Below are 14,659 nucleotides of genomic sequence, written 5' to 3'. Positions count from 1 at the left end.
CTGGGACGCGGGTCTGTAACTCTGTAAACGCTGGGACGCGGGTCTGTAACTCTGTAAACGCTGGGACGCGGGTCTGTAAACGCTGGGACGCGGGTCTGTAAACGCTGGGACGTAAACGCTGGGACGCGGGTCTGTAACTCTGTAAACGCTGGGACGCGGGTCTGTAACTCTGTAAACGCTGGGACGCGGGTCTGTAAACGCTGGGACGCGGGTCTGTAAACGCTGGGACGCGGGTCTGTAAACGCTGGGACGCGGGTCTGTAACTCTGTAAACGCTGGGACGCGGGTCTGTAAACGCTGGGACGCGGGTCTGTAAACGCTGGGACGCGGGTCTGTAAACGCTGAGACGCGGGTGTGTAACTCTGTAAACGCTGGGACGCGGGTCTGTAAACGCTGGGACGCGGGTCTGTAACTCTGTAAACGCTGGGACGCGGGTCTGTAAACGCTGGGACGCGGGTCTGCAACTCTGTAAACGCTGGGACGCGGGTCTGTAAACGCTGGGACGCGGGTCTGTAACTCTGTAAACGCTGGGACGCGGGTCTGTAACCGCTGGGACGCGGGTCTGTAACTCTGTAAACGCAGGTCTGCGGGTCTGTAAACGCTGGGACGCGGGTCTGTAAACGCTGGGACGCGGGTCTGTAAACGCTGGGACGCGGGTCTGTAAACGCTGGGACGGGTCTGTAAACTCTGTAAACGCTGGGATGCGGGTCTGTAACTCTGTAAACGCTGGGACGCGGGTCTGTAAACGCTGGGACGCGGGTCTGTAAACGCTGGGACGCGGGTCTGTAAACGCTGGGACGCGGTCTGTAACTCTGTAAACGCTGGGACGCGGGTCTGTAAACGCTGGGACGCGGGTCTGTAAACGCTGGGACGCGGGTCTGTAAACGCTGGGACGTGGGTCTGTAAACGCTGGGACGCGGGTCTGTAAACGCTGGGACGCGGGTCTGTAACTCTGCAAACGCTGGGACGCGGGTCTGTAAACGCTGGGACGCGGGTCTGTAAACGCTGGGACGCGGGTCTGTAACTCTGTAAACGCGGGTCTGTAAACGCAGGGACGTGGGTCTGTAAACGTTGGGACGCGGGTCTGTAAACGCTGGGACGTGGGTCCGTAAACGCTGGGACGCGGGTCTGCAACTCTGTAAACGCTGGGACGCGGGTCTGTAACTCTGTAAACGCTGGGACGCAGGTCTGAAAACGCTGGGACGCGGGTCTGTAACTCTGTAAACGCAGGAATGCGGGTCTGTAACTCTGTAAACGCTGGGGCGCGGGTCTGTAAACACTGGGACGCGGGTCTATAAACGCTGGGATGCAGGTCTGTAACTCTGTAAACGCTGGGACGCGGGTCTGTAAACGCTGGGACGCGGGTCTGTAAACGTTGGGACGCGGGTCTGTAAATGCTGGGACGCGGGTCTGTAAACGCTGGGACGGGGGTCTGTAAACGCTGGGACGCGGGTCCGTAAACGCTGGGACGCGTGTCTGTAATTCTGTAAACGCTGGGACGCGGGTCTGTAAACGCTGGGACGCGGGTCTGTAAACGTTGGGACGCAGGTCTGTAAACGCTGGGACGCGGGTCTGTAACTCTGTAAACGCTGGGACGCGGGTCTGTAAACGCTGGGATGCGGGTCTGTAACTCTGTAAACGCTGGGACGCGGGTCTGTAACTCTGTAAACGCTGGGACGCGGGTCTGTAAACGCTGGGACGCGGGTCTGTAACTCTGCAAACACTGGGACGCGGGTCTGTAAACGCTGGGACGCAGGTCTGTAACTCTGTAAACGCTGGGACGTGGGTCTGTAACTCTGTAAACGCTGGGACGCGGGCCTGTAAACGCTGGGACGCGGGTCTGTAAACGCTGGGGCGCGGGTCTGTAACTCTGTAAACACTGGGACGCGGGTCTGTAACTCTGTGAACGCTGGGACGCGGGTCTGTAACTCTGTAAACGCTGGGACGCGGTTCTGTAAACGCTGGGACGCGGCTCTGTAAACGCTGGGACGCGGCTCTGTAAACGCTGGGACGCGGGTCTGTAAACGCTGGGACGCGGGTCTGTAAACGCTGGGACGCGGGTCTGTAACTCTGTAAACGCTGGGACGCGGGTCTGTAAACGCTGGGACGCAGGTCTGTAAACGCTGGGACGCGGGTCTGTAAACACTGGGACGCGGGTCTGTAACTCTGTAAACGCTGGGACGTGGGTCCATAAACGCTGGGACGCGGGTCTGTAAACGCTGGGACGCAGGTCTGCAACTCTGTAAACGCTGGGACGCGGGTCTGTAAACGCTGGGACGCGGGTCTGTAACTCTGTAAACGCCGGGACGCGGGTCTGTAAACGCTGGGACGCGGGTCTGTAACTCTGTAAACGCAGGGACGCGGGTCTGTAACTCTGTAAATGCTGGGACGCGGGTCTGTAAACGCTGGGACGCGGGTCTGTAACTCTGTAAACGCTGGGACGCGGGTCTGTAACTCTGTTAACGCTAGGACGCGGGTCTGTAACTCTGTAAACGCTGGGATGCGGGTCTGTAAACGCTGGGACGCGGGTCCGTAAACGCTGGGACGCGGGTCCGTAAACGCTGGGACGCGGGTCTGTAAACGCTGGGACGCGGGTCTGCAACTCTGTAAACGCTGGGACGCGGGTCTGTAAACGCTGGGACGCGGGTCTGTAACTCTGTAAATGCTGGGACGCGGGTCTGTAAACGCTGGGACGCGGGTCTGTAACTCTGTAAACGCTGGGACGCGGGTCTGTAAACGCTGAGACGCGGGTCTGTAAACGCTGGGACGCGGGTCTGTAAACGCTGGGACGCGGGTCTGTAAACGCTGGGACGCGGGTCTGTAACTCTGTAAACGCTGGGACGCGGGTCTGTAACTCTGTAAACGCTGGGACGCGGGTCTGTAACTCTGTAAACACTGGGACAGAGGGTCTGTAAACGCTGGGACGCGGGTTTGTAAACGCTGGGACGCGGGTCTGTAAACGCTGGGACGCGGGTCTGTAAACGCTGGGACGCGGGTCTGTAACTCTGTAAACGCTGGGACGCGGGTCTGTAAACGCTGGGACGCGGGTCTGTAACTCTGTAAACGCTGGGGCGCCGGTCTGTAAACGCTGGGCGCGGGTCTATAAACGCTGGGACGTGGGATACTTGATTCCCGCGCTGCATGTCTGCAAACTGAGGACTGAATGTACAGACTGGGTCCCTGAACTTGGCTTCAATCAGTTCCAGATTCTGGCATCAGGCTGATGGTGGGAATCCTGGGGTTGAGTCCTGAACTAGGCAGGGGGGGGGCACTGTTTTAGGACAGAGATGAGGAGAGTTTTTTTCTCAGAGGGTTGTGTGACTTTGGAACTCTCTGCTGCAGAAGGTGGTGGAGGTGGGTCATTGAATATTTTTAAGGCAGAGGTAGATGGATTCTTGTCAGACAAGGGAATCAAAGGTTATCAGGGTTAGAGGGGAATGTGGAAAACGAAACACAAGATCATCAGCCATGATCTTATTGAATGGTGGAGCAGACTCGAGGGGCCGAATGGGCTACTTCTGCTCCTAGTTTCTACGTCCATATGTTTCAGTGACAGCCCATCCCAAGTACCATGAGGGAGCAGCAGATCAGTTTAGAGATTGTGTCCATATTATAACTGGCCATTCACAGAGACAAGTGTCAATGCAAACTCGCACACGTGCACACACACACACAGACACCACGTACACACACCGCACAGCGCGTACACACACACACACACTGTGTACACACACACCACACAGCGCCTACACACACACAACAGAACACACTTTGAACTAAATTGCCGTTCTTTCACTGTCGTTGGGTCAAAATCCTGGAACTCCCTCCCTAACAGCACTGTAGGTGTAGCTACACCACATGGACTGCAGTGGTTCAAGAAGGCAGCTCACCACCACCTTCTCAAGGGCAACTAGGGGTGGGCAATAAATGCTGGGCCAGACAGCAAAGCCCACATCCTATGAACGAATTAAAAAATCACACATGTACACTCACTCATTCCCAGAGGCACACACCCCAATGTGCACTCATTCACACCCACGCACTCACACACAGACGGATAAACGCCCATGCACACACCCACGCATGCTCACTCACACACACCCACACCCACGCACGCTCACTCACACACGCCCACACCCATGCACGTTCACACCCATGCATGCTCACTCTCACACCCACGCACGTTCACACACACACGCCCACCCACGCTCACACACACACCCACACACGCTCACACACACACCCACACACGCATGCTCATTCATACACACCCACGCACGCTCATTCATACACACCCACGCACGCTCATTCACACACACCCACGCACGCTCACTCACACACACCCACGCACGCTCACTCACACACACCCACGCACGCTCACTCACACACACCCACGCACGCTCACTCACACACACCCACACACGCATGCTCACTCATACACACCCACACACGCTCACTCACACACCCACGCACGCTCACTCACACACACCCACGCACGGTCATTCACACATACCCACACACGCTCATTCACACACACCCACACTCATTCACACACACCCACGCACGCTCACTCACACACACCCACACACGTTCACTCACACACACCCATGCACGCTCATTCACACACACCCATGCACGCTCATTCACACACACTCACTCACACACCCACGCACGCTCATTCACACACACCCATGCACGCTCATTCACACACACCCACACACGCTCATTCACACACACTCACTCACACACACCCACGCACGCTCATTCACACACACCCACACACGCTCACTCACACACACCCACGCACGCTCATTCACACACACCCACACACGCTCACTCACACACACCCACGCACGCTCATTCACACACACCCACGCACGCTCATTCACACACAACCATGCATGCTCATTCACACACAACCATGCACGCTCATTCACACACACACCCACACAAGCTCATTCACACACACCCACACACTCACATATGGACTGATTAATGCCCACGCACACTCACTCACACACACGCAGGCAAGATGCACACACACCCACACAAACAATCATTTAAGTACATATACACATGTACATCCATTCAGCAATGATCACTCTTGCACATTGTGTTCAGGTTCAGCCGACTCCGATGGGGGGCTTTCCCAGTTTCTGACAGTTGAATGAAAAGCTTGAGGCTGGAGTGTGCCACTGCTTCAAGTGGCTGCTGTTGGGCTGGTGAGAGAGACCTACCTGTTTATACAGCTGAGCTTTCAGCCTGTTAGTCTGATACTCTGCCCTTCGTCTGTCCTCATCTCGTTTCCTGGTCACCTCTGGGAGCTGCTCATAGAGGCTGCAAAGGGACAGATAAAGGACTTCAGTGAAATCTGACCACATCTTCCTGACTCTCGTATGGTACAAGGGCTTTCAATGGGGGAGTAAAGAGCTGACATTGAGCTCATTCAGAACCATCCTGCCCATTGCTCCATCCCCGGGTCACAGATCCTCTCTCCACCCCATCAACCACAGGGACACCGACCCTCTCCCTCCTCTTCACCCTCCTGGGGCACAGACCCCCACCCCATCCCTCCCCCCACACGCCGGACACAGACCCCCACCCCATCCCCCCCCAACCCCCCCACGCTGGACACAGACCCCCACCCCATCCCTTCCCCCCCACGCCGGACACAGACCCCCACCCCATCCCCCCCAACCCCCCCCACGCCGGACACAGACCCCCACCCCATCCACCCCCCCCCCCCCCCCCCAACGCTGGACATGGACCCTCACCCCATTCCACATGCACCTCCCCCCCGTCCCCAGCCCGGGACACAGACCCTCACTCCATCCCCCTGGGACATGGGTTGTCATGAAGATATTAACGTGTATAATGTTAATGGAAATTATTTTTGAATTGTACTTGTAGTAGGGTCTATGTCTGTGGGTGTGTGTGTGTGAGTGTGTGTGTCTTAATTGGATTAAAGCCAGCTAGTCTGGGTGCTTTGATATGTAGTAGTTTTGAGGTGTAAACAGTAAGGTAAAGAGGACATTTGCATTTTGTTGAATAAATCGTTCAAAGACTGGGGGCTGAAATCTTCTACCTAGCTTGGAGACACCAAGCAATGTTACTAATAAAATTGGTACTAGGAAAGTGGTTTTATTGTTAGAGGTGGAGTTCAAAGGGCCCTGGTGATACAATGAGAATTTACATTCAAAGATATAACCCGAGAGGAGATTGTGTGTGCAGTTCGGAGGCATGGATGATCTAAGATGCCCATGAGCCTACAGTTGTCAGCGAAGGAGCAAATTGAAAGGAACTTCATTTTGAACTTGCAGGATAAAATGTGCTTTGCCTGGGATCTGTTTAAGTCTTTGGGTTATTGCTGCCTTGGGGAAGATTACCTGGGAGTGATTAATTTGGGGATTTGTTTAATAGCTATTATAGTAGTAATTTGTAGACATAAGGTAGTAAACACATGCATGTTAGATTAATAAATGTTTAATTTAAATTATATAAAAAACCTCTTGAGGCTCGGTGGTTTTTATTCCTGAATTCAGAGCTGCATTTCAATTGTACCAACTGAAAATCTAGGTTAAGACAGTTGTTTGAAGTCTCCCTCTGGGGTTTGAAATAGCTCAGCCTTTACCAACAGCTGTGTCATAACATGGACCTTCACCCCATCGCCTCAGGACATGAACACTCTCCCTCCCCATGGGACACGACCTGTCTCTCCCACCAACAACTAGAGTTACTGAATTCAATCTCTCTCAGCTTTGACCTGGTGGGATTTGAACTGATGCCTCCCCCAGGTTGTCGGACAGCTCTGGGATCAGTGTCTTGGGGAAAACAAGGGAGAATCCTGGGTGATTGGGAGCGTTCCATCATTTGGCCTATCCCGAGGAGAGCTGCAACAACAGGACAGGGTGAAACATCTCGACACCATCGTCACAAGATTCTGAAAGGACTTGATAGGGTGGACGCTGAGAGATTGTTTCCACTTGCCAGGGAATCTAAAACACGAGGGGGGGGAGCGAACGATCTTGGGATAAGGGGACGACCATTTAGCACTGAGATGAGGAGAAATTACTTCAAAGGGTTGTGAATCTTTGAAATTCTCCACCCCAGAGGGTTGTGGATGCTCCATTGTTGAATATATTTCAGGCTGGGATGGACAGGGAATTAGGGGACATGGGGAGTGGGCGGGAAAATGGGAGTTGAAGTCCAAGGTCAGCCATGATCGCGTTGAACAGCGGAGCAGGCTCGAGGAGACGCGTGGTCTACTCCTGCTCCTATTTCTGATGAAGACCCGGAGTAACACTCACCGCTTGGACCTGTCAAACATTTCCCTCTTTGGGATTCTCCTCTTGAATAAAATAGCTTCGGCTGAAAAATACAAGAGAGAGGTGACTCTGGCTTTGGGTAGAACTGTTAAACATATTAAACGCTGACAGCAAAATACACCCAAATCACAAGGGGCAGGATATGAGTGTCGCTGGCAAGTCCACCCTACACTATTACCCATCCTAGATAACACCCTCCCCCACCCCCACTGGGTACACCCAAATAGCTTGCTAGGCCACTTCAGAGGGCAGTTCAAATACAGTCACATTAACGTGGGATTGGAGTCACATCTTGACTCACACAGGCAAAGAACAGCAGGTTTCAGTAGTGAACCAGCTGGATTTTGACCACATGGTCACTTTTACTGGTCCCAGCTTCTTAATATCCGTTTTTTTTAATGCAGGGGCCTAGGTTACAGGTCCAGGGACCTAAGCACTGCACTACCACATTCAGTCTGGGTGACAACAACCCCATGTGAAATATGAAGTAGTTCTCCCAGGTTGACAGTGGTTAGATTAAGCAGGGTGGGTGGGTAGAGAGACTTGTGTGGCACATCGACAGCAGCGTGGACCAGACAGCCTGTTTCGGTGTTGTACAGGAGGGGTAATTATGGAATTGGGTGTAAATGTGTGCTCACCGAGCTGATGGCCATTCCTATCCCTGGGGCCTCTCTCCTGGGGCTGGTTGAAAAGTCTCTCTCTCTCGCTCTGCAGGATGCTCTGTATCTTCCTCTCTTCCATCAGTAACTCCAGGCGCTTCACCCGTTGCCGGGAATGGGAGATGAAATCCGGTCTGTTCATGTGTAAGGCTTCCTGTCAAACAGCAAAATAAAACAGACAGCCGCGGATACACTTGTGGACTCGGTACTGAGCCACAGTACACCAGAGCACTCCCGCTTTCAATCCCGATCTGCGGGAGGTCTGCCTCCTCTGAAGATGCTGATTCTCTGCTGGGAAACAGCTCCATCGCCGCTGAGCCAAGCGGCTGTTTCCCATGTGTGGTCTTTCTCGGCTTAGCACATTACCAGACTGCCCTCCCCGGCTCACAAAGAAATTCTCTCGCATATGTGAGGATCCCAACCCCAGATCAGCCCTCCCTTTCCTCCCTATCCCATCACCACCCTTCCCCCATCTCATCGCTCCAAAAATGACACCTCCACCACTCTCAACATCTTTTCCACAATGAATGTTGGGCCCTGACTGACTGGAGACATTTAATCAATAATATTTCAGTCCAATTCTCTGGTGTTTCCAAGATCTCGTTGAAACGTATAAACCTCTTTTGAGGGGGTGACAGAGTAGATGCCGAGGGGGCTGTTCCTCATGGCTAAAGGTTCTGGGACGAGTGGGCATGGTCTCAAGATAAGGGAGTGGACATTTCAGACCGAGAGGAGGAGAAAATGAATCTTTGGACTTCTCCACCTCAGAGGGTTGCGGGTGTTGAGTTGTATTCAGGGCCGAGATTGAGAGATTTATTTTTGGAAATGAAGGGAATCGAGAGATTTCAAAGCAGGCTCTTGGGGCTGTAAAGTCAACTCCTGCTCCTCTTTATTAGATAAGAGCATTAGAAATGTGAGAAATAGGAGTTGGAGAAGGCCATTAGACCATCGATCCTGCTCTGCCTTTCAATAAAATCATGGCTGATCCTCCACACCACCTTAACCTTCCTCCATTATCCACATATACCTCGATTCCCTCAGGACACAAAAATCTATCAACCTCTGTCTTTGATATGCTCAACGATGGAGCATCCCACAGGTCTCAAGGGTAGAGAATTCCCAAGAGTCACAACCCTTCGAGTGAAATAACTTCTCCTTATCTCAGTCCTAAATGGTGGACTTTATCCTGAGAGTATGACACCTAATTCAAGACTCTCCAGCCTGGGGGTAACACTCACTGTGTCTCCTGTTAAGTTAAGCCCTTTAAGAATTTTATATGTTTCTATTAAATCATATCTCATTTTTTTAAATTCAAGGGAATACACAATCGCTCCTCGTAGGGCAATCTTCTCTCGTCCCAGGAATCAGACTGGTGAATCTCCGTTGCACTCCATCTAAGACAGGTATATCCTTCCTTAGAGAAGGAGACCAAAACTGTACACAGTGCTGGTGTCATGGAGGAAGACACAAACAACTTCCCAGAAATACTCGGGAGCCAAGGGTCGAGTGAGAAGAAGGAATTGAAGGAAATTAATATTAGTAAAAAAATAGTGCTGGAGAAATTATTGGGACTGAAAGCTGATAAATCCCCAGGGCCTGATAATCTACATCCCAGGGTACTAAAGCAGGTGGCCATGGAAATAGTGGATGTGTTAGTTGTCATCTTCCAAAACTCTGTAGATTCTGGAATAGTCTTGGCAGGTTGGAGGGTGAAAAATGTAATCCCACTATTTAAAAAAGGAGGAAGGGAGAAAACAGAAAATTAAAGAACAGTTAGCCTAACCTCAGCAGTAGGGAAAATGCTAAAGTCTATTATAAAGGGTGCGATAACAGGACACTTAGAAAATATCAACGGGATTAGACAAAGTCAACATGGGTTTATGAAAGGCAAACCATCCTACTGGAGTTTTTTTTGAACATATAATTAGCAGAATAGATAAGGGAGAACCAGTGGATGTGGTGTATTTGGATTTTCAGAAAGCTTTTGATAAAGTCCCACATAAGAGGTTAGTGTGTAAAATTAAAGTGTATGGGACTGGGAGTAATATATTGGCATGGATTGAGAATTGGTTAGCAGACAGGAAACAGAGAGTAGGAATAAATGGGCCTTTTTCAGAGTGGCAGATGGTGATTAGTGGGGTACCACAAGGACCAGTACTTGGGCCCCGGCTGTTCACAATATATATCAATGATTTAGATCCGGGAACAAAATGGTTGGCAAGTTGACTCTGATTGGCTGAGGTGTTGCCATGGAGAAATCAACTTGGGGAACAATAGGCTCACCAAGCTCCCAGGTAATTCAAAAAAGGTGCAAGGCTTGAACATATTGGTCAAGGCATCGCCCTGAGGAATGAGTCAGCGAATGGCTGTCACTTATTTTATTTAGCTGAAGCAGATGCAATGTGTGTACATGTTCTGTTTGGGTATGGTCTGTACCTTGCTCACTGTGAACAGTGGCTGGGACATGCTGTTTGATGTGATCTGCCAGTCTTTGGGATGCACAGCCTGCATACCAAGCATCACACCGGCACTGAAATTCATATACCACATTATTCATCTATGTGATAGGCAGAATGTCTTTTTGGCTTGACGACAGCATCCTGTTAGTGGTGAATAGCACTCGTGCTGCTGCTGCATGGTAGCAGCGTGACACAGCTAGCTTCACCTGTGGCTCAAATGTTTCACATTTTATAAAATAATCTTCAGTGTGCTAGAATTACGCAGAATCACATCTGTACAACCCACACCCTAATAACAAATCTCAATTTATGATTGTCAGTCAGGCTTGCAGTGTGGCACATTTATGTGTATTGGAAGCTACATATATTAATACACAGAGCCCTGTTCTTTGCAGACAGAAAGAACACACATTGCGCCTGTTTCAGCTAAACAAAATAAGTGACAGCCATTCACTAACTCATTCCTCAGGGCAATACCTTGACTAATCAGGGTAAAGCTTCCTGCCTTAAATTTCAAACAATGCTTGGAAGTTAACAGTCAGTCACCATCAGTTGGTGCATTCTCCATGGCAATGCCTCTACTAATCAGAGTTCACTTGCCAACCAATCAGCACTCTCTTCTCATACAGTATAAATTGCTGTTTTCCGCTTATGATGGTCCATTTGCAAAATGTCCTAATGAGTGCAAGACAAAAAGCTTTGACATGTCTCTTTCTTCCGCAATACTCAAGTTCTGCACTACCAAACTACTAATTATTTAGAAACGGTTTGAGTCTCAGCTTATTCTTAGCTCTTGTAGCTGAATGTTAAAATGCCTCCAAACCCAACCTTGTTGCAATGGGAGACTGAGACTCCACCAGACACTCTACCATTCACCACCATCGCTTAATTAGCAAGTGTGATTCACTGAGCTAACACAGCACTGATTACTTGTGCTTTAATCTTCCCTCAAAGCCTCACATGTTGAACTTTACCATGGGACCAGTGTGCGTCTGTTGCTGCAAAGTTTCACTATTATTGCAAGTCACATAACTTTCCTTACTTTCAAGGTGATGCGTATTAAGGGGGAAGGATTCTTCAGAAGAGCGTCACCCTGTGCAGGTTCCTGGCCCCAGGCTCTCGCACTATTGCTGATCCATTGCTGTTGTAGTTGTTTCTCTCGCAGTGGTTCTCTGCACAAGGTGGTTGATGGTAACAATTCAAAATTGCCTGAAGTGTGACTGCGGCAGGTCCCTGGATCATTCTCCTTCCTCAAGGCCCATTTCAGCTCAGTGGCAGGAATGAACCAGGCTGGGGTTTGATAAAATAAAGATATTAACTCTCACTCAAAAACCATACGTGTCATCACACCTGTACAGCCTGTAATCCACAACAACCCCAATAGAAAATCACACCTGTACAGCCTGTAACCCAAAACAACCCAATAGAAAATCACACCTGTACAGCCTGTAATCCACAACAACCCCAATAGAAAATCACACCTGTACAGCCTGTAACCCAAAACAACCCAATAGAAAATCACACCTGTACAGCCTGTAACCCAAAACAACCCCAAAAGAAAATCACACCTGTACAGCCTGTAACCCAAAACAACCCCAATAGAAAATCACACCTGTACAGCCTGTAATCCACAACAACCCCAATAGAAAATCACACCTGTACAGCCTGTAATCTACAACAACCCCAATAGAAAATCACACCTGTACAGCCTGTAACCCTAAACAACCCCAAAAGAAAATCACACCTGTACACCCCACACCCCAATAACAAATCACACCTGTACGCCCCACACCCCAATAACAAATCACACCTGTACGCCCCACACCCCAATAACAAATCACACCTGTACAGCCTGTAACCCAAAACAACCCAATAGAAAATCACACCTGTACAGCCTGTAATCCACAACAACCCCAATAGAAAATCACACCTGTACAGCCTGTAACCCAAAACAACCCAATAGAAAATCACACCTGTACAGCCTGTAATCCACAACAACCCCAAAAGAAAATCACACCTGTACACCCCACACCCCAATAACAAATCACACCTGTACGCCCCACACCTCAATAACAAATCACACCTGTACACCCCACACCCCAATAACAAATCACACCTGTACACCCCACACCCCAATAACAAATCACACCTGTACACCCCACACCCCAATAACAAATCACACCTGTACACCCCACACCCCAATAACAAATCACACCTGTACACCCCACACTCCAATAACAAATCACACCTGTACACCCCACCCCAATAACAAATCACACCTGTACACCCCACACCCCAACAACAAATCACACCTGTACACCCCACACCCCAATAATAAATCACACCTGTACACCCCACACCCCAACAACAAATCACACCTGTACACCCCACACTCCAATAACAAATCACACCTGTACACCCCACACTCCAATAACAAATCACACCTGTACACCCCACCCCAATAACAAATCACACCTGTACACCCCACACCCCAACAACAAATCACACCTGTACACCCCACACCCCAATAACAAATCACACCTGTACACCCCACACCATAGTAACAAATCACACCGATCTGTTGAGGGTGGGGATTCAAATGCAGGGGACTGAGGTGGTCGACTCCTCCCTCCAGTGGGGAATCCAGGAAAAGAGGTCTCTGCGCTCCAAGTATACGTTCCTGGTATGAGTGTTTGAGAAAGTGACATCCAAATAATAAAAGATGTAAAAATTATCAGAACTGTTCAGATTTTGGGGCTAAGGTTTTGGAGTGAGGGCCACTTGGAATTGGAGAGATAAAGCCCTCATAGGCTAGAGTTTCACAGGAACAGGAGGAGGCCATCTAGCCACTTGAACCTGTTACAAAGAAACAAGAGGAGGCCACACAGCCCTTTGAGCCTGTTACCCGGGAACCGGAGGAGGCCATTCAGTCACAGCTGGTCTGTGTAACTCCATTTCCCCACCTTTGCTTCATATCCCTTGAGGCTCTTACACAACAGCAATCTCATTCAGACATCGGGTGACGAATCGAGTGGATGATTCCTGACTGAATGGAATGGTGGCTTACCTGGCCCAGCTGATGTCCTGCCGTCTTTCCCAGGAGCCCTCTCTGTGTGTGAGCTGCCCTTCCTCTTCCTGTCCTTGGCTCTGGCGGAGCTGCAGCCGGCGGGAGAGGCCGAGTGCTGACGGTGACTGCCCAGGACAGCTGGTAGATGCAGGGTTGGCTCTGAATCTGGCGAAGGGAAGGTCACGCCCACATCGCGAGTCCGTCTCCCCTTAGCACTCGTGACAATCGGCAGAGATTCTGACACATGGCACAAAACAATGTTACAGACAGAGAGAGGCAGAGTGGGGGAACATCTGTCTCTACTATAACAGGAGCATCCAGCACATTGAGGGACTGGCGGGCGGGCGGGGGTGTGTGTGTGTGTGTCTGTATATATATGTGTGTGTGTGTGTGTGTGTGTGTGTGTGTGTGTGTCTGTATGTGTGTGTGTGTCTGTATGTGTGTGTGTGTCTGTATGTGTGTGTGTGTGTGTGTGTGTGTGTATGTGTGTGTGTCTGTATATATATATGTGTGTGTGTGTGTGTGTGTGTGTGTCTGTATGTGTGTGTGTGTGTGTGTATGTATGTGTGTGTGTGTCTGTATGTGTGTGTGTGTCTGTATGTGTGTGTGTATGTGTGTGTATGTGTGTGTCTGTGTGTGTGTGTGTGTGTGTGTCTGTATGTGTGTGTGTCTGTGTGTGTGTGTGTGTCTGTGTGTGTGTGTGTGTGTGTGTGTGTCTGTATGTGTGTGTGTGTGTGTGTGTGTCTGTGTGTGAGGGGTTGAGGGACCCGGCGTGGAGGGGTTGGATATATGGGAAGGAATTGAGGGATTTTCTAATCGGATGATACTGGTGAGCTGTTATTATTGCCCTGATATATTTACAGCCAAGCACATACTGTGGACCTGAAGTAATATATAGTCCAGACTGGGGGAAGTGAGGGTGGTGCTAGCAGACTCTTCCTAAACTCGCTGGGTTTTCTAACACTCTGGCCATGTTTTCTGGTACGTGTCCACAAATTACCAAGTTATAGAGTCATAGTCATAGAATCATAGAGGTCTACAGCACAGAAAAAGGCCCTTCAGCCCATCGAGTCTGCGCCAGTCAAACAAGTACCTAATTATTCTAATCCCCTGTTCCAGCACTAGGCCCATAACCTTGTATGTCATGGCA

At 50.3% G+C, this 14,659-nt stretch overlaps 1 protein-coding gene across 5 annotated transcripts in view; it reads right to left on the bottom strand.

Annotated features, from left to right (window-relative positions):
* LOC121279071 overlaps nt 1-14,659 on the bottom strand; it is a 229,230-nt gene that overhangs the window by 32,834 nt on the left and 181,737 nt on the right. For 4 of the 5 annotated variants that reach the window (XM_041189978.1, XM_041189961.1, XM_041189969.1 and 1 more), the window contains 5 exons: nt 13,510-13,746; nt 11,485-11,732; nt 7,963-8,137; nt 7,307-7,367; nt 5,237-5,336 (listed from right to left, as the gene is read on the bottom strand). In XM_041189978.1, the coding sequence (XP_041045912.1) occupies nt 5,237-5,336; nt 7,307-7,367; nt 7,963-8,137; nt 11,485-11,732; nt 13,510-13,746 (821 nt within the window). Of the gene's footprint in view, nt 1-5,236; nt 5,337-7,306; nt 7,368-7,962; nt 8,142-11,484; nt 11,733-13,509; nt 13,747-14,659 lie in introns of those variants that run through there. The other variant, XR_005943323.1, reaches the window with a different exon arrangement.

The sequence above is a fragment of the Carcharodon carcharias genome, chromosome 1 (assembly GCF_017639515.1).
Source record: "Carcharodon carcharias isolate sCarCar2 chromosome 1, sCarCar2.pri, whole genome shotgun sequence".
NCBI lineage: Eukaryota > Metazoa > Chordata > Chondrichthyes > Lamniformes > Lamnidae > Carcharodon > Carcharodon carcharias.
The sequence above is the reverse complement of the archived record's forward strand: the minus strand, read 5'-3'. Positions and strand labels throughout refer to the sequence as shown.